The 20,495-nt window shown below is 37.2% G+C and overlaps 1 protein-coding gene across 1 annotated transcript in view; it reads right to left on the bottom strand.

Moving 5' to 3' along the window:
- The window catches only part of NAALADL2 (N-acetylated alpha-linked acidic dipeptidase like 2), a 429,638-nt gene that overhangs the window by 203,354 nt on the left and 205,789 nt on the right, over nt 1–20,495 (bottom strand). Inside the window, exon 5 of the mRNA XM_026854960.1 lies at nt 3,766–3,885. Within this exon, the coding sequence (XP_026710761.1) occupies nt 3,766–3,885 (120 nt within the window). The remainder of the gene's footprint in view (nt 1–3,765; nt 3,886–20,495) is intronic.

The raw sequence follows: 20,495 nt of genomic DNA, 5'->3' as shown, positions 1-20,495 counted from the left end.
TGCATCACGTGAGTACTCCCTGTACGCTCCACTACTCAGTCCACTGCCTTAGTTTGTGTTGCTGAAGGATATTGTCTCTCCAGGTGCTGGGAGCCGTAAATTCCTCAACCTTTCATCTGCATTTGGAAATGACTCTGCCTTTGCCATACTACAACTTGCTGGAGCCCTTGAAGCATTTCTACCACTATTTTCTCCCACTTTTAATATTAATAGACTAGAGTCTTGCTCCCTTACTGATCTTAATAGTGTCGTATCAATAGTAAAACCCCTTTCTAAATCTCCACTCCACTCTGATTTCTATATACATTAATATGTATCCCTTTTTTTATCTATTAGTTTTATCACACCCGGGTTTTTTTCTGCCCCTAGAGCCAACAATCTGATACCTTGTCCTGCTATAAAGGTAGGGTCCGTGTCCTTGATTTTTATATGCATAACTTACCACGCAGCTGTAGTAACATATTCTTTATCTGAAAAGGTCCAGCTTAAGGGATCGAGATGTTTCTGTGTGGCTCTGGCAATACTCTAGGAAATGTGCCCACTGCCACAGCTGCTGCCCTTCTTGCCCTGATCAGATACTATGTTCTGTTTCAGTGGAACACACTCATGATAAAATGTAAAAATCATATTCAATTACAAAAATAACCTAAGATCAGATTTCTACAAACCTCACTCTCACAAATCAGCTTCAATTTCTGAACCTTACCAAATTTAATCAGAATTACTCATGTTAAGGATCCAACTACATACTCTAACAGCATATTAGCTTCAGGCTTTTTTGCGTACTACAGGTTGCCGGTACATTCCAATTCCAAGTTACTCCAAGCTTAGAACCTTGTCTTATTTCTGGTGTGTTTGAAGATAGAAGAGATGGGCCTAATTGGAAAGACTAAAAGTAGAAGCTTTAAATTATTTTCAACCTTCATCCTCCCCCAAATTTTGTGTCCTATCCAATCTCCAGGAAACAACAAACTAAACCTCTACAGCAAAAATACTGTCAGTAACACAATTATTTTTCCAAATATTCAAATTCCCACCACTTGGGCTTATTTCTTACTACTTTTCTTCTGACTAAAGAAATGTTCAGTGTTCATGGTGAGTTTTCTGCCAGCATCAGTTTATTATTTCTTTCAGGCTTTTTCCAATGGACTCAATATGGAGAGAAAGAACAGTCGAGTTAAAAAAAGGGCAAATTAGAAACACAAAAGGGGAAAAAAAGGAAAAACACATGAAAAACAGCAGTTGATGATGGCAGTAAAAGACAGAGGCAAAAAGCACACCCATGCAAGGGAGAATACAGAGCTGAAAAACAGAGGCATGTTTAGAAACTCTGTTATGAAGATGAAACCTTGGTGCAGGCTGTATAAAAATAAGACCCAAATCCAGAGTGAGATATTTGTATAATATAAAGTAATAATAATGGGCAATTAAAGAACATTAAAATGTGAAAAACACAAGTTAAATACAGAAGTTATGAAGAAAAGCAGTAAATATATATATATATATATAGCGACAGCTCTGTTATGAACTAATGTTCTGTTTTAATGTGATGTAAAACCAAGCACGTGGAAGACAGAGATAAGGGAAAAATAGGCAGAAGGAAGTATCTGTGGAAACAGAAATGTGAGACTCAGTTAAGTACAGAAACATAAACATTAGCGGGAAAAAAGAAGATACAAAAAGTGGATTCAGTAGTGAGATACTGGGCCCATTTAAACCAGCAGGACTTGCTGTTGAAGGCAATCTTTCTCTTTCACTTCAAATATTCCTTATGAAAGAGCAGTCTACATCTGGTATCTTCCTCTATATTTTCTGATACTTTTAATAGCTTACAATTATTTCCCAGCCAGAGACACACTGCTTATGTTCTAAAAATAGTTTACCACCTCAAAAAGAAGAAATAACAAAGGCCAAACTTCCCAACTGCATGAGCAGAACACAAAAAGTAGGTTTGGGTGGTTGTATTTTTAGCTCAGATCCCGAGCATGCATTTGAAATCCATCTCGTGATCATACCACACTTTGGCTCATGCTTTGTAACAGACTCTGAACGCCCAAAATGAATCGTTCCACAAGTGTGGCTAATACACCTCAGCCACCAGTTCGCACTTACTTCTTGGGACCAGACTACAGCCAACCCAAACTAAAAGTTCCTGAGATGTTCCCTGTCCTCAGCACCAATCGTTCTGCCCCACTTCTTCAGGCTGCACTACTTGCTAAGTGCTTACAGGAACACAAATTAAACTGGTAAAAAGTGCATCCAATAGAAACTTTAGACAATGCTATTAAAGCAAACCTGGCATCTTTATCAAATTCCTACTTTATGAGCCCCAGCTGGTACTTCATTGGTTTTGTCAGTGAGCAGTGAAATGCAGTATAAGATCTATTGGTAGAAATGATGCACAACAGCCAAGTTCCAACAATGATAACTGACCTTTCACAGGTGTAATTAGATTGCATCTAAATAATTCAAATAAACAGCTAAAGCTACTCAGTTGAAAATGGCATTTTTATTGAGACAAATATTATTCCTATAGAAAAAAAATATTAAAGTGGTTATTTTCTGAACCTGTGTTGTGGTCTCGATTGTGCTTTCTGTGGCTGACAGAGCAGACCCTGATTCTCTTAATTATAATATCTGGAGTTACTGTTCTTTTATAATTGCTTTTGTGAATTGGGAATGAAATGTTTAAATATTTATTGGGCTAGTGTATTTTCTGAAAGGCAAACCAACATTTTTGTTTATAAAGTATTTGCAATAGAAGGCAGTTACTTGACATTTAAAATTTAAATGTGTTTTATATGTTGAGTCTATTATGTCTAATGTACAAGTGGATGAGTGAGCCCTGTCTCTGCGCTTTCTGACAGAGCTGGAGTTGGAGGAGGAAGAGCAGACACACACACACACACCCATGCACACTCCTTCCCACGCATCGCCTCAACCAAAGCAGGAAGGAGGGAGTGGAACAAAAACATGGTTCTTATTCTGAACTGGTGGTAACCCATCCATAGACAAGCAAATCCTGGTGATTTTACAGGTGTTACTGACTGTTAATGGCAGAGGGAATAAATGCCTTATCTGTGTATCTCCCATATTCTACACATTCTACCATGAAGTAAATGCTGTTTTCCAACTCACAGTCCCTTTCTTCCTGCTAGGGTGGTAAGGACAGCAGAAAGAACCGAGGTGGCAAATGCACCCTCTCCGCAGTGCAAGGCTCTGTTACATCGTGATGAAATCAGGTTACGATGTCATTTCTTACAAAAACCATAAACAATGATGTTAGTTCTCCTACAGTGTCCGCCACTGGTTACAACTCAGTGCACATACCGTGCTCTGCCTCCTCTTACAGCAGGCTCAAACTACAGCCAGCAGGCCAACTACCACAGAGAAACAAAAGATTTCAGTGCAGTGTCATACATACATTTTTCGTAGACACAGATCCAACTATTCCTGATCTCAGCTGCCGTTTTTTCCCCCCACCCCTTCATGATTTACTGTTTCTTTTAGGGATTTCTTTATTTGTAAAGGCTTACAGTACACCCAAAGAAAATACGGTATACTACTGGGGCACTGCAAGATATGCAGCAAAATAAATAACTGTAACACATAAAAGACACTACAGATCAAAGTGGATAGTATTAAGGAAGAATCTGAATGCCAGTAAATCCTAACTTATTGGGATAGAAAAGTCCTTGTCTCGGTATTTTGAAACTGAAAAAAACCCAAACAATTCAACTGAAGTGCCACAAGCATTTGACTAACCTTATAAAGCAAAGGTGATTGTCCTAGCTTCAAAAGTGCAATTTTTTTGGTCACGTTTGTAATGGCTTGAATCCGGATCAAGTCTTCCACAGTCCCATACTGTATATCAACAAGTTCTGCCTGCAAAGAGAAGACAGAAGTCACACTGTACCTATATCCACGCATCACTGAGGGCGCTCCTTCCACAGAAACAAACCTGTTTGCATCCAGCACCTGAGCAGAGTTCTGCAATGACCCTACCCACACTTCCTAATCAGGAATACCTGTCATAACAAAGAGCTTGCGAGTTCAGCCTGAGAGATAAATGCACATCTTTGCAGTTTACATTCACAGTTCATCAGCTGTGATAAAAATCCAGTGGTTTTTTACCAATGTTCATAGTAAGTGGTGTGGTTTCTGATGAGAATTTCCATTTGTCAGATACAGGACTGTATTTAAAAATGTGTAAGGGACACTGAATTACCTCTGTTAATTCTCTTAAAAGGAATTAGGATTTGTGAAGCCTTTCAGAAATTGAGTGAATGATTATACCAGTCACTGAGGAAAATATACAGATAATACATATTCTACTGATACACAGTTTTATTATGTGGTCTCACATGATGCCTGAGCAGCTTTACCTTAACTATGCAAGTATTTTATTATAAGCCATTATTATACTCAGCAGCCTTACCTTAACTATTCAAATATTTTCTTACAATCCAGCATTATACTCAGATAACTATAGTGATAACAGACTACATCACTCTGATGCATAAACATTTCTATTAATACATATTATTAAATTGTTTAGAATCACTTCCAACTAAATTAGAAGTATTTAGACATGAAGATCTTCAGCGTTTCAGTTAGGACACTGCAAGAACATTTAATAAAGGTCTAAGTTGTTATTATTAAATTATAAGCATTGGCAGTGATAGAAAAATACTTCGATGCATGTGTTTAAGGATATATTTTTTTAAAAAGATATATATATATAATTTAAGAATGACCAAGGACATTTTTCTCACACATTTACAGCAATAAATTCTGGTGAAGACCAAGTATGAGGAAAATCATTCTTGTGTATTATTATTATAGAATATTATGAAGCTCTTATGACACCATTGAGGACATTCTGGAACCTCTAAACACCTAGACAGTGTTCATATAAAACACAAATACAAGAAGACACAAGTATATTACATGAGTGTTTAAAAATTAAAATAAGAGGAGCAGTACGAGATGGAGAAGTTTCTCTTTCAGTTCAGTTTTGGTAACTTAAGTATGGATTCATTGCGAAAGACAACAGTTCTGATTTTGGGCATCTCTACAAAAACTGTTTAAATTCTAACAACAGCTGTTCTGGATACGTAGGATGTGTGAAATTTTACTAGGTTCCTGAAAATGGTATTTTAGGAAAGTATTTACCCTTCTACAACTGTATCTGAATATTCTGCCTCAGTTTGCATGTCAGCATTTAATTCATACAAAAAAAATTGCCAAGGTTCCTGTCTTCTTAAATTGTCAAGTCAACGAGATCCTAAGTCTATAGTATGTCGTCAGTGCTATATAAACCAAGTATTTAGGAAGGTCAGCTGAAGTTATAGAACACTTCTGTAACAGGCAAACATCAGATTTAACACCAGCTACTGAAATGTAGGAACAGAAAATCTTACACTTCATAAAGAACTTGAAATCTATTTCCTAAGAAAATCCAAATGGTGACTACAGGCTGAAATCCAATATAAATTTTTTCCTGTGTGATCATCACATTTGAAAAGTACGATAAAATGAAGTGAAGAAGTTCTTATACTAGTGAAAGCTGTTTTATATTTTACCTAGACTGATGCCTCTGGTTATAAAAAGTTCTCCTCAAATTCAGGAAGGATATTAATGAGTGTACTTCATTGAAGTTCACACAAGTTTCACCTCATCTGTAGATCTCGGCTTTCTTTTAATTTGTACCTACAGATGTGTCAAATAGATACTTTAGTGCAGTAATTATTAGAGAGAGTCTCAAAAGTCTTATGGATGGAGAGGTTATATCTAGGTTGATTTCTGGGGAGACCTCTAATCCAGTTCCTTTGGACCCGATGCCTTTCCCACTTACCCTCAAGCAAATTGAAAATCAGAACTTTCATCATTTCTATGAGTGAAAGTACACTCAATTTTCCCGAGGCAAAATCAATACACAAAGATGTAACATAATGAAGTATCAAACCATTTGCTTGTACAGTATGCCTCTGAAAATGAGGTCCCTGCCCATCTACATTCATGTGCTGCTTCTCTTCACATCATTTTTGTTAGCTGCTCCTCCAGGGTGCTATCCATTGCTCTGTAAACAACAAAACTACATGTTTGCACAATTATTAATGCATTTAGCAACTAGCCTTGGATGTTCTTAGTTAATTTATGGATGCAAACTGCATCTTCAAGAGCTGCTCACCAGTCTTTCCCAGGCAACATATGAGCTCAACAAGAGCAGGCTGAATAAAAGGCCCTACAAAAGCACAGCTCATTTTTTAATTATGTGAGAACCAGAACTTGACTCCCTGCTGCCCCAAACACTATGCAAACCATGTTCTTTGCTCCAAAAGTGAAAAGTAAGCCCCAATGCCAAAGCTATTAAATACATTTATACATTGAGAGTACATGTAAGAAGTCATTACATAATGAAAAAGCAGCTGGGTATAATATAACAAAGAGTTACATGTGCTTTCATTACACATCTTCCACATGAAGGATATGTCAAAGCTCAATATATTAGAATTCTTTCTTTTGCACTTGCCTGAAAAAAAGTATGACCTAAGCCTCTTTTACTGTCCAACTTTAGGGGTACTTGCACACTTACATTTCATTGTAAACTTCAAAGTGGTTCTCTTCTCAGCACAAATCTTTGACCCTTAATTTTACCTTTTTGGGAACCATGGGTAAAAATATTGCACATGTCTACCAAAGTAAGTTATCACATCCTGGTAACATCACATATAGCCTAGCAGCTGGAGGTTTGCACAGCTAATCTCAGATCCAACTTCAGTTAAATTGACCAAAAAAAAAAAAAAAGGAATAAAATCTCTTGAGTAAAACTACACCTGGCTCCTTCCCTCCCAAATGACGTTAACAGCCATTTAGAAAAAGGTCAAAAGATTTTGGTAGTACAGTCCAGAAACTAACAGGTAAACATTAAACTATAACGATAATTTTAAAAATTATTCCTGCCCCTTCCTTTCTTCTGCACTTCAATACTTCAGTGAAATTTGTAATAAAATGCAAAATATTTTGCACTACTTAATAAAAACATCTCATCAAATACAGTAGAGCAATACTAGCTCAGAGTGTTCTGTTTTTATTTAATACATTGGGGCTTAACTAATTGGATCCTTTATTACTAGTATAAAATAAAATATTGAAAAAATACACCTTTAAAATAATGTTAAAATTCCAATTGAATCCGAAGAGTGCTACCCTCTCAAAAATCCACTGAGAAATTAACAGTCCATTTGTGTTACATGAAGTCTCATTTTATTCACAACACTCCTGACACCCCAAAAAATGAATAATGATTAAATTTTCTAATTTTTTTTTTTTTTTAAGAAATGCTCACAACTTGACATAATCCTCATTTTGTACATTCCAGATTTTTAAAATGCAAAATGCCCCACCCTCAGTTACCCATATTTGTTAAAGTGCTTTCCTTTGGTAGGATAAGTCTGTTCAAAAACAAAAGGGAACTCATCCTTTTATTGAGTTCTCAAACAGAGCACTTGTGTACTTGGTTTAGATATGCAAGGGTAAATCCTCTCACCCTAAAAACTGGGAAACTGTTGAAGAATGAATTGTTTTATCCATTTGAATTAGGTACTTACTCTTGGAATTGTTTCATGCTATGCTGTTTGAAAGACATGACTATTTAGGAGCAAATTGCAGTGTGCAATATGGAGTTCAGTGGTATTCCCCCATGCATGAAATGAAGTAGGGGTAGGCAATAAACCAAACATTTTTAGAAAAAGTAATTATTTTATGTTAGACTTATTATTAGTTTCTAAGTCCCAAGATGATTCTCAACGAGTTGTAAGCTTTCTGTCTTAAAAACTATGATAAAATCCCTCCCAAACAGAACAGACAAATGCTCTGAAAATGCCACAATCAAGACAGTCAAGGATCCTTTCCCAATTTCTTCTACTTATCTCCAAAATGAAAGAGAATGAAACAGCATACTTCATCCAGTAATGGATGCAAAAGAGTAAGACAGGTCTTGGAAAGGAAAAGTATGATTAACTCTATGAAGCAGGTGGCAGCTGGGGTCTTGAAGATGCTGGATACTATTTTAAAACTGCTTTCTTTGCAAATGCTGAGGCAATTAAAAAAGGATAAGTTAAATAGGTCAAAAATAATAATGAAAATGTGTTTGTCATATCACATCGTTATCATTCCGTCCACTTGAATGAGGAAAGGAAGTTAATAACTGCATTATACATCTGTATCCAAAACGCTGCCTAAGAGGAAGATTGTGGCTAATTTGCCAGAGACACACAAGACAGGAAAAAGATTAAGGGAAAAACCCACATGGGGGAAAAAAAAAAAAAAAAAAAAAAAACCCAGGAAGAGAACACCAAGGAGTCTGTGGAGAACACCAAGGAGGTCGTGGAGATAGGAATCTGGTCTAGCTATCAAGGCTGTGAATCTCAAGGTAGAAAAGCCCCACACCTAAGCAAATAGTTTTACTATTATTTCTTAAGAGAATACATTAAGGTCAGTACCGAGCAATCTCAGAGAAATCTTATCTGAAAGGTGTAAACTTCTGCAGAAAACAAAACCAGAAGTAGCATATAGAATGGCTGTGGTGAAAAAAAAAAATCTCTTCTTAACGTTACTTAGTGACACAGTTCAGTAACCTCAAATTATAAATATGTTTTATCAAACATGAATATGTTGACTCATATTAGTAAACAGCTTCTACAGACATATTTGGGAGGACAGGACCGTGGAAGCTGCAGCTGTGAGAACGACTGATATTCAGTAGCACAGTCAAGTTCATATTCCTGCAAGTTGTGACCTACGCACCAAGAGAGCGTTACAAATGCATGACCTAAAGAAACTTCCAAGTACTGAAGAAAACAATCTTAAATGCTACGTATAAAATATATTTAGGACTGTTTTTCCTCAGAATTAACGCAACTTCTTCAAAAGGCACATATGTAATTCTAGGAGTATAAACACCTCAGTTCTGGGACTGTACGGGCCCACTGCATCCCCCTTTTTCATTCAAGTCAATGCCCTTTATTTGTCCATCAACATTCAGCTACTATTTTCAGGTCATTCACAACATAAAGGTAACAGAAACCTCCAATGCATGATCAATCACAAGTAAATAACCTTCAACTAGTCATCCTGTCTAAAGTAAAACCACCAAAATATATTTGCAAATAGTATCTGAGAAGACCTCAGTCTGCAATCAGGACACGAGGCTAGCTTTAATTAAACACTTCATGATGTTATTTGCACAGCTCTGAAATTGGGGCTGAAGGCAGTATTCAGCAGAGCATAAAAGTAAACTCAAGCTGGCTGTAGATCAAAGCTGGACATCAAGAAACGCAAAGAAAGCTGCAAACATAAAACTACCTCTTCTCTAAAATTAGAGAAAAGGAAGAAAGGAAAGGGGAGATAACAGAGCTGTGCCCAAGTATGCTAAATAATTTGTTGCTGTAAACTCTGTTATGCTTTCTGACAGAAGCTGCTGCTCCCATTTCAGCCAAAAGCATCCCTCTGGTAATCAGGGAACCACAGCTGTCTCCCTGTGATTGCCACCACCCAAACCTTCTTCATTGTCCAAAATAGTAAGCCTGAGACAAAGAGCCATACCCATCTTTTGTATCCTTATTGTATTTCTAGACATGTTAATATTCAAAGTTATATTTCAAAATTTGTCCTTCACTTGGTTCTAGGAAAAAGAGGGAGAGTCAGAGACCTTCTGTGTTTGTAGGATTTGTGGCATGCATCTGATGAGTGTCTCTAGGTCAGCTGAAGTGCTGAAGGTCGAACTAAGAAAGTTATGTGCCTAACTATTGATTTCTTTTACAGTACTGGCACTTGGTGTGAGCAGATAGAGTCAGTCTGTTCCTTTGTGGTTAGGACTCACTGAAGGTCAGTGCAAGGGCAGTAAGCTTTCTCTTCTCTTATGTTACTAGGTTCAGCATTACCAGAGGAGGAAAAGATTTGAGAAAGCATGACCAAAGGTGTAAGTCAGCATTCAGTAAAATAAAGACAAGTCAGACACAAGACAAAAACAAATCAGGAAACAATCTGATGCAGAATTTGAGAGAGATTTTTACGTGTTCTTAGGGGGTTTTTTTCAGAAGAAATAATAATTTGTTATAGAGTTGCTTTTGCTATAAACCAGAATTTCCTTTATTTAGAACTCAGTTTTCTGAGTTTTCTATACTCCATTGTTTACAGTAATTTCAAAATGACACTATCGTTGAAATCCCCTGGTGAGTTTCACTCTATTTTCTTTATGAAAAATTTGGTATAGGGCCTCAAAATCCAAGCATGCTGTCTTCTGGTAGTAAATATAACTTACAATGGTTTGTGTGTCCTATGACACTTGGCCATTCCCAAACTGCCTGGGAAATCTTGTGATAAATTTGGGGTAACTACAGAGATATGCCTCTGTGATATGTGAATGACTAAACTGTATATTCGACAGTAAATTCTCCTACCTTATCGCCCAAATTTGGACGCTACTTATATCCAGACTCTCTAGCAGCACAGGATTGCCTACCCTTGAGCTTCTTTTTATGTCTTAAAAAAATGGAATGAGGAAAATAATCTTATGCCATGAAAAATAATAACCTAATGTATTTATAAACAACTGCGTGAGGCAAGCCAAAAAGAGATGATCTGTGCCATCTGAATTTGAACACGCTGAGCTCAAAACCCAAATCATTACATACCTGGATTAACTGGAGGTGATTTTGCTCCATTACAATACTAAGAGATGCACCTAACCAACAGAGTCTGGGCAGATTTAAATCACAGAACTCCAGTATTGTTCCACACAGCAAGATACCTCTGTGTGTGGTCATTAAACAACTCAGTGATCATTAAGTAATTAGTAATTTAGTAATTTTTACCTACAGTCAGTCCTCTTTGAACAGACTCACGACATCTTTTCTTCATGATTGTTAGCACCTTACCCTAGAAGTTTTCTTTCTTTACTTCAATATTCCTACTCAAATAATAAAATTCCAGAGTAATTCAATATGACTCACAGTGTCAGCTTACAGTCAAAAAGGATTCTTTGTGTCTAGTTTTTATTACATAAAATTGCACACTACATTAAAGTGACAGCTGAAACTGTAATTTGTATCCAAACAGGAAGAAAAAAGACATCCCTTAACCTCAGTTCGATAAAGTTTGGCCTTGCAGACTGAATTCAGTCACAGACATATTTCACACGCTCTCTCTCCCTCCTCATCCTATCTGTCCAGCTAACACAGCTCTATTCCAGGCAGGGCTCTTCTCCTACAGGTTGCTTTTGCTGTTCTGGTATCATTTTTAGAAAGATACTAAGGTTTAACTCGTTTGCTTTTTACAGCAGGTTGTTTTTGTTTGTTTTTTTTTTTTTTTTTCCCCTACCAACTCCCAAGACGACTGAATTAAGATCGAAGCCTTTTTATAGCCTACAGAAAGAACCTCTTCCCTGTTTTATAGTTAGAGCCCCAGATAAATCTGAGCTGACATAGCTCAGTTCCCTGTTGATAATGCTCATCCTGTAGACTCCTCCCTCTATATATATTTTCAACTTTATTTTTCCTCCTTTTAATTCACTCATTCCTTCCCCCCGCCCTCTGTCCCAAATCACACTCTTCAAGTTTCCCTTTAGCAGAAGCCAAAACTAATACTTGAATGTAACTTTATAATCCATGATAACCAGCAAAATATCCAAATAAGTATTTTTTTTTCATTTTTTTAAATTAGATTTAAATGCAAATCTAGTTTTTCAAGTATTCTGAAATGAAACATTCTTAGTTTTAGTCATATTAAATTGATACTTAGTTATTTTTAAATCTCCAAGAACACTGCTTTGGTTATAAAACACTGAAGGACACGATAGCATTTGACACCTAAAGCCCTCTCAGAAATTTTATTATTTCAAAATTTCATTATGCAGCGCTGATTATTTTTCACCTTACTAGCGACAAAATTTTAAATTCTAATGATTCTTTCTTATGTGTTTAATATTATTTATATCCCCGTCTTTATAAGAATTAACTGCAAAGATACTTAGTATCATTAGTCCATAAAGCATAGAGCCACATTGATCATACTTTCCTAAGAAGAAACAGTAATCTGTACTTGCCAGCCTACTTGGTTTAGTTTATGCAGGAGTAATTATTCATGCAAATATACATTTACAAATTACACAGACTAAGGATAAACTAAACAGAATTGTTCAGCTGTGATGTGACATCTTAAAAAATAAATCATAAGCTACATATCTATAGAGTAAATTATAATGATGTGATTTAAATGTGGCTTTAACATTTTTGGTGAAATGGCTTTATGTCAGAATCCAGTCCCATTATGTCGGAAGTCAACAAATTCTCAAGGACAGATTGCAATGAGGTGGAGTTTTTATTGGCTACTCTCAAACATGAAGAATGAAAGCAAACCACCCAGAGGCTGCAGACTGTCCTCCTCCGGTGGCCTTTTTGTCATGTATCAAATAGAACCCAGGCATTTCCCCCTATAGTAGCTACAACCATTGAGTCTTTAGAGAAGATGCTTGCACCTTACAGATGGTGCCTAGAAGCACTTTATATATAAATAGATTCCGCAGGCTGAAGCAGGAACTGCCAGCTAGAGAGCTCTTGTAGGGAAGGATCCAACTCAACTGGGCAGGATAGGCTACCAAATGGCACTGGGCACCCTCCCCTTCGTCTGCTTGTAGGCTCAACGTAAAACAGTGAAACGTGAGTTTGCACCTACACATCCAGAGAAGGAAGGTAATCTCCTGTCAGAAATGACAGGTCATAAGAACCATGTCCTGTGAAAGCAAACAGTTTCTATCAAAGACAAAACGTTTGTCAACTGCAGTGAAATGTTACATGGAATTGCTTTTGAATTTAAGTAAAATTTTAATATTTCATTTTAGAATAGATTTGATATTTTAATTTCCTAGAGAGTATTGTTTCAACTTTGTTCAATTGTTTCCTTTTTTAGAGTTACTCTGGCTGTGTCAAAACAAAAGTATCTAGCAAACAGCCTTACAATTTTCAGGTTTCCTCAGAACGCATGTTGAAATGGCACTATTTTCAGAGGATGAAAAGTCTGTTTCTCGAACAACTCTCGTACTAGTTCATGCATAGCGTACTGAAATACACAGGCGATCTGTAATTCTATGCACATTTGCTATACAAACACATAAGACATATGTTGTTACTACAAATACATAGATACATAAAAATAAAACCGACAGCTACCACCTCAAGGATGCAGATAATGACACATATGTACAAGAGGAGGTCATCCACTGCATCGAGAGAACACTCGAACTTTCAGAAGTGTCAGTGAGAACTCTGTTTTTCAGAGTATAATAAATGCTCTTTCAAAGAGTACTTATAGCCCTCGCTTGGCCAAACATCATGCACTTGAACATAATCAGAGAGATGCCCAGCCACATAGTGCTGTAAACACAAATCTGAGCGTTAAAGCATCATTTTATCAAACCCAGAGAAGCAAACATGCAGTTAGGAAAAGGAAAATGACATCCTTCCTATCTCATACGAATTCTGTTGTTTTGAGTCATTACACAGATGTATAGTCTCTAAATTACATCCATAGAGAAAAGACTGGGGAAAAATACATTCTAAAATTACCAACGCATTCAGATGACAGGGAATATATGAGTGAAAAATTCAAGTTGCCCTAATGACTGACCAAGACAAATATAAAGACAGTTGTATGTGAGAACAGTGTAGCTCTGTGTGATTAAACAAGTATATATTTCCATTTTTCAATCACCTAACATTTTGGAAAGCAGACTTATCTTGCAAGAGATATGTAGCCTGTGATTCAGGTATCACACATCACAAAGTTGTACCAGGAAGAAAACCCAGTTCTTTGTTGTCTCAAGCTTTCGAATTTTGTTTTTAAAAATGCACTCGATATGTTGGAATTGACGTTTGGTCCTTAAATGAGATACTGTATTCTGCATTGCTTAGTCATCCAAAGGTTTTTATATGGCAGCAACATTTAACTTTTTGTTCAGAAATAGCTAATTTTTAAAATTTTTATTTTTATTAATGACAGTAAGGATTAAATGGGAGTTCAGGATAGGTCCCTGTCAGGTATCCTTGCCATAGCATAATTAACAGCTCACCTTTATCCTAAGTCTTTCCACAGGTTGAATGATGAAGGTTTTATCAAATTGTACCCAATTTTTACACAGACATTTTGACCATTCATCTCTGCTAAGGATTGGCAGAAACACCATGGAGAATTTGTGAACTTGGTTCCCATGCTCTCAGCAGGGATGGAAAATCCTGGAGAAAAAGAGGAAAATTCATGCAAAGGACAGAAACGGCTCCTGTTTAGAAAAGGGCCCAGTAAACCCTTCACCTTGTACAGTGGCATGCCATTAAACTGCATCTCAAAAGAAAAGCTGGAAAAACTTTCACGTTATCCAAGACATATCAGGTAGTCTGAAGAGATTCTGGAATCTGGAGGAAGGACTAAGCTGAACCGACATCCTATAACCAATTTCACTGGTTAAAGCAAAAGCTTTGCCATCACTGCAGCCTGCCTGGAGCTCTGGAGCTGGAAATGAACAGAGCTTCCCTCATCTTCCTCACAGCCTGGGATCTGGGTGAGCCTCTTTCACAGCACTAGAGAAGTACTCAGTGTTATTGTAGCAATAGTACTTTATGGCAGTGTTTTCAATAAAAGCAGTTAGGGACATTATTACAGAACTATCGGTTACTATAGAAATCTGTACTCAATTCTTGCTCTTCACCTGTTATGATCCCTTCTGCCCGGGATGTTGAACAATCAACAAAAAGAAACTAGAAACAGGGAGCTCAGTATATGCTCTCATAAATTCTGACTCAACCGCAAATTTCCTTAACGGTCCATCTTCCAACTTCAAGTGGTCCCTTTCCTGAATTTTAACAAATACAAGAGACTAAATTCAGTAGACAAAGAATGCACAATGGTCATCATTAAAAATATTCACTAGTTGTACCATCTACTGAAGAGGTTCCCTCTGCAATTTTTTGGTGTCTTTTCATTTTTGATACCTACTTTACAAACACTATACATCGTGAAGAAGTTATCTTCATTGTCTGCAGAGAAAACTGAAAAATTGTGGAAGTTTATTTCAGGCAGAGGAACTCTACAGGCATTACGACAACAGCAAGATCTTCAGGGAAAGATGTGAACTGAAAGTTAGTCTTACCCATCACATCCTGAACCTAACACTTTCCATATTAATACCATTTTTCATTCTAGGTTTTTAGTTCGTGTCATTGCATGTTCATAATGTTTTCTTTTAGCTTTAAGATACAAAAGTTTTATATGTAATAAGACAACGTGGACAAAGACATGAGAAAAAATTTTGGAATAAAGATTTTGCTTAGAAGAACGATGCAGTAATACAATTTCCTGCTTCTCATACTACTTCATCCTCTAAAATACTTCCCGAGTATGAATCCTGCCTAGCAAACACTGACCTGCAGTAGGAGGAACATCTCTCCTGGATGACAAGGCAGCAGGAGGTTTCTTGCGTATTTAAGCACCTTTGCTCTCTAGTAGTTGAAGCCATTGCCAAACCTCTTCTATCCTTATTCACCCCTGTCTGCCCCTCGAAGACATCACTGTGAAGCACTGAATTCTTACAGGAGACAAGACTAACTATATGATAACATAGTTCAGTGGAAGGAAGATAAATTCCTTGAAGCATCTTCTTTCTCCCATACACCTACTCTTGGGTCAGTCACAAGGTGGTGATTGATTAGTCACCTTCTCTTTGAACTGCAGAGCGCAGGAACATCAGAAATAATTATGAGAATCAAACTGATCCATCTCACAATTAATTCATGTCAAGGGCCTCTTAATGAATGAGATAAACACAGGAACTAATATTCATTACATGAGATTTATTTGTATTTAGTGGAAGAGATGGCACATCATGCAGAAAAAACTAGGAATGCCTAATTCTAGAAAAAGGGAAGACCAATGTATTATGAGCTTTGTCTAGTTTGAACAGATTTTTTTATTACTTATAAGCAGGGACATCTCTTCTGAGATTGCAACAGTCAGAAATGCTGTATTTCCAAACAGTTTAAAAGTGAAATTCTGAACAAAAACATTTGCAAGGACATTTTAGTCCAGGCAGTGAACAGGCTCTGGCCCTGTGACAGTTCACATACACACCCAATGCCCTTCTGCCAACTGCACCTGGATACCACACTTAGACTTGCCCACGGTTAGTAACAGTTTGGGGTTCGTGGTTTGGGGATTTTTAATTCTTTTTTCAAGAACTCAGTTCTGTATTTTTTCAACCAGCTGTATCACAGCTGCACATTTTTTCATCCTGCTCTGAAGGGTTTCAAAAGACATTTGCTTCAAAGGGTTTTCTCAGAGATAGGTCGTCTTTGCTTTTCGGTCTTTTTCACTATTAAGGCTCTGTGTCCAGGCTTATAGCATTCCTCAAAGCCGTCTCTAGAGAGGAACATCCACTTCTCTGTTATACCAAAATTCTTCAGCAAACAAGTCAGACAAGCCACTAAAATCTGTCCTCAACAAATTATGCAATTAATGTCAGCTTTATCCTCAACTAGATTAGATTATATCAAAAACCTGTCATGTATATTTGGGGGTTTTTTAGAACTTTTTTCCATTCTTTTAAAGTGGTCACCTTGGATGACTATATTTGGACTATGTATTACCACTTCATAACACCACAATTATTTAGTTGTTTTTTTTTTTCCTCTATTTTTAAAAAATAATGAAGTGCAGTATGTCAGAAAAATTATTTAAAAAAAAAAAAAAAATCATTACAGTAATTCCAACCCATATTCTTATGGATGACCCCCTGATGACTGAGACTGTCAAGGTCAGAATCTTATGTCTATGCTCCCAGGTACAGGATGTAGAGGCATGATAAAATATAATATTCCTCCAACTACATGTGCTTTAGTATCGCTAATGTTCCTCCAAAGGTTTTAGGACTTGCTTCTCCTCCTCAAAAATAAAATTAAAAAATGAGAACAAGCAATAGTTTCATCAATATTGTATTTTACAGTCACTCATAACTACCACAAAGCTGAGCAGCATTTTAATCAGTTCTTTATTGTTTATGCATGAAACTACTTTTTTTTAAAAAAGACAATTAAGTTATATAAGTAGTTTTAGGGACAAGAATTGAGCATTTTGTAAATAAAAAAATGCTTTGTTAGTGTTCTCATATCAGTTGTAGTTGTTTCTTATGTCATTTTTCTCATCCTGGCAACTTTTTTTAAAGCTGATAATACTTGCTTTATTGTCTCTGTTGGAGGAAATTTTTGCTTTTGTTTTCATTGTAAGCAAGATCTCCTCAAGGAATTTTTAAACATTTAAAATACTGGAGAAATTCAAAGAAAAAAAATCCCTAAACCCCAAACGAAACAGCTCACAGCAGAAGCAGCTTTTTACTTGGAATTCCTCCTCTAAGGAGGATATCGTCTTTCCAAACGTAAACAGAACACAGATATGTTGTTGGTAGGTTCATATTTACTAAGAAGATGTAAAAAGAAATTACAGGGAGCCCGTAAGACAGCACTACCTAAACAAAATGTGCCTCGTGATTTGGCAGAAAGATTTTCCACTTGATGTGGAGTACCTTCGTATTCAGGTTTGCACCAAACACCGTTAACAAAAAGTGGGCTTAAAAGAAGAGTGACTGGGTAGGTATCAACCCAGGCATCTACTGAACTGCACAGGTGATTGCAACCTGCTGGGTCTATCATGTACAATAAAATATTTAAAGAGAAAAGTATTTCCTGGAGATCCAAGCATTTACAGAAGTTACTTCCACTTGTATTCTCTCACAGGGACTACTAACAGACCAAATTCATCTGGTTAAAAATGATGTAAATTCTCATAGATTTCAATAGGAATTTTACGTGCACTAAAGTCTGAATAAAGTACCAAATCCATTTCCCAAGTCATCATTGTTTGTACTCTCTAGTTTTGACAATGCAATTGGAATATATATATAATGTTTATGATATAACATCGCTCCCTGTCAAATACTGTACGGAGGCCTTACTGAAAAATGCCTTTAGCTGATTATGTGCAGTGGCGTGGAAGTGCTCAGTGATCTGCAGATATCGAGATACCTCACCTTCTGCCTCATTTATTATTAATGACTTTATTACTGAAATGCCATAACTAATACTTTATTAATAATACATTAGTACAGTATTGACTTGCAATTATAAAACAGCAAAAGGTTTTGCACCAGTAGCCATTTGCATCTTCAAAACGCGGCCCTTCAGTGACACAAAAATCTTGCAGCAATATTAACCAGGCTTTTGGGCACGATGTGCTCCTATTATTTTTAGGGAACAGTACAACTTTATGAATGGTTATGTGACATATGCCAGAAAACTGACAGTATGTTCTGCAGGACATCTCTTCAATGATTGTTTTTGTAGTCCTTGACTGCAATTTTAAATTATATAACCTTCACACTGCATTTCACAGCTTTCTATATGTAATTATAATGGAGTGGCAGCTATGCTGTAGTTATTGTTGAATGTTGTTTTCTGTTTAAAGGTCAAGTCTATTCTAAAATCCATATTCTTAGTGAGATCGTCTTGAAAATTTGCTGTGCCTACTTGGTATGCAGAGCAGTGGTCTAAATTATGATTATTTGTGGAAGAGGTTTCTGAGAAACTCTTCTATAAATAGAAGATAAATAAAGCTCCTCTAAAACATCTAAATGTTACAAAAATCGCATAATTCTTCTCATTTGTGTGTATGTGTTATTCAACCTAAAGCCCTAACCATCTGCAAACTGATTTCAGTTGCTAGGGATTCATTTTAGCTAGTACATTTCTCTTCAGAGAAGAAATTTTAGAAAATGTTAATAAAGATAATAATGAACTGAATCGGCATGCCTAAAAGAATTAAATGCACACATGTATCAAGATTCCCTCTAGCTTGATATTTTGCACCAATGTGCCATCAAAAATGACTGAAAGACTTAGGGCGAGATGCTGTGATTATTTAATCTAAATTAGACGCACTCTCTGCCTTTGGAATTCAAGATGTGCAAGCGAGCACGCTGCAGAAGGCTCATTTGGAAATTTTGCCTGGGGGTAAAAATAACCTGGGAAGATTTTAAAATTTTCTAAAACCAACCCGCTGACACCAATCTTAATTCAGAAATATTGTTAAGGAAATTACCACTGATTAGCTAGAGGGAAGATAAATGATAATAAGGGTGCACTAATCACATTTCCAGCACAATGAAACCGAACCAGATGAAAGCAGTCTGTTGGGTCAAGGTCTTCCTGATGCATTGTCCCTCCAGCGGAACTTGTAACCTCTTGGTGCAGCGCTAGAAACAGAGCGAGTACTGCAAGGTAACAGTGCTGCAGTACTGTACAGACCGACCAGAGAGGGGAGGGGGGCTGCAGGGCACGCAAGTGGGGAGCATGCAACGAGTGGGGAAGATTAGAGGCACAGGCAGTAGAGGAGAAGACAACTCCCATCTTCCTGCAGAGTGAAGGACCTGGGAAAGGAGGGGATGGATGGGGAGAGGAGAGTTGAGCACACCCATGAGAAAATGGGATATCTGATTAAGAATTGATCAACCCCCCCCACCTTGTGAAAGAAGATCGCACAGCAATCAGTCCTGCTTCCCTTATTCCCATCTTGCCAAGATTAAAGAATGGTGGGAAGATCACTGAGTGAGCTTAACAGATGGGTTTGTACTTCTCATATTGCTTCAGGTTGCATTAATCTCTGCGGTGGGTTCTCATTTAGCTGAGAAAATGTCACCAAAACAAATGAACCAGAGCAGGCTGATATGCTATCAACAGATGTAGAGAATCTCTTCTGCATATTGTAGATCGAGGCAGTCAGCATTCTCACTTGTCTGTTCCCTGAAGCTTCTCCAAAACCAATCAAAGATATCACTGGCTAAGTTGGGAGTATAAATGCCTAAAATCAGCAGATACTTCAAAAGGAGAAACGGGTAGAATCAGTCAGGGAGTGTGGACGATGGCAGGGAAGTGAGGTGACATAGCGGAGGAGCCCAAGCAGTCAGTACAAAGGAGACATAGTCAGGGGTTGGGAAGAATGCCTTGGAGACAGGCGTGATTCACTTCTGTCCATCAAACCAGCAAGCCCCTGCCTGCATATGCATTCCCATTTCAAAAACATGCCAGTTACTTCTAGTTTTCTTGCATCCTCTGACAGTTCCTGAACCAACACAGTTCTTCCAGTGTACAAGGTCCAGAAAAGAACAGGGATGTTTTGCTGGGCTTGCTGAGAGCATCTGTGATGAAAAAAAATGAAAGGACAGAGGACCAGCAAAGGAACTGACAGGGATTTGGGTCGGTCAGATATTCCTGAAGAGGCAGAGAAGCATCGTGTAGCATGAGACAAGGCCATGGAACAGAGAACACTAGGTATCTCTGTTTAAAGAAGAGTTAGGATTGCCAGAAGTCCCTTAACGCTTCCATAAAGCGAAGAGT

Source organism: Athene cunicularia (assembly GCF_003259725.1).
Source record: "Athene cunicularia isolate RWA chromosome 9 unlocalized genomic scaffold, athCun1 chr9_part1, whole genome shotgun sequence".
Classification (NCBI taxonomy): Eukaryota; Metazoa; Chordata; class Aves; order Strigiformes; family Strigidae; genus Athene; species Athene cunicularia.
This window is presented reverse-complemented; position numbering and strand designations above follow the sequence as displayed.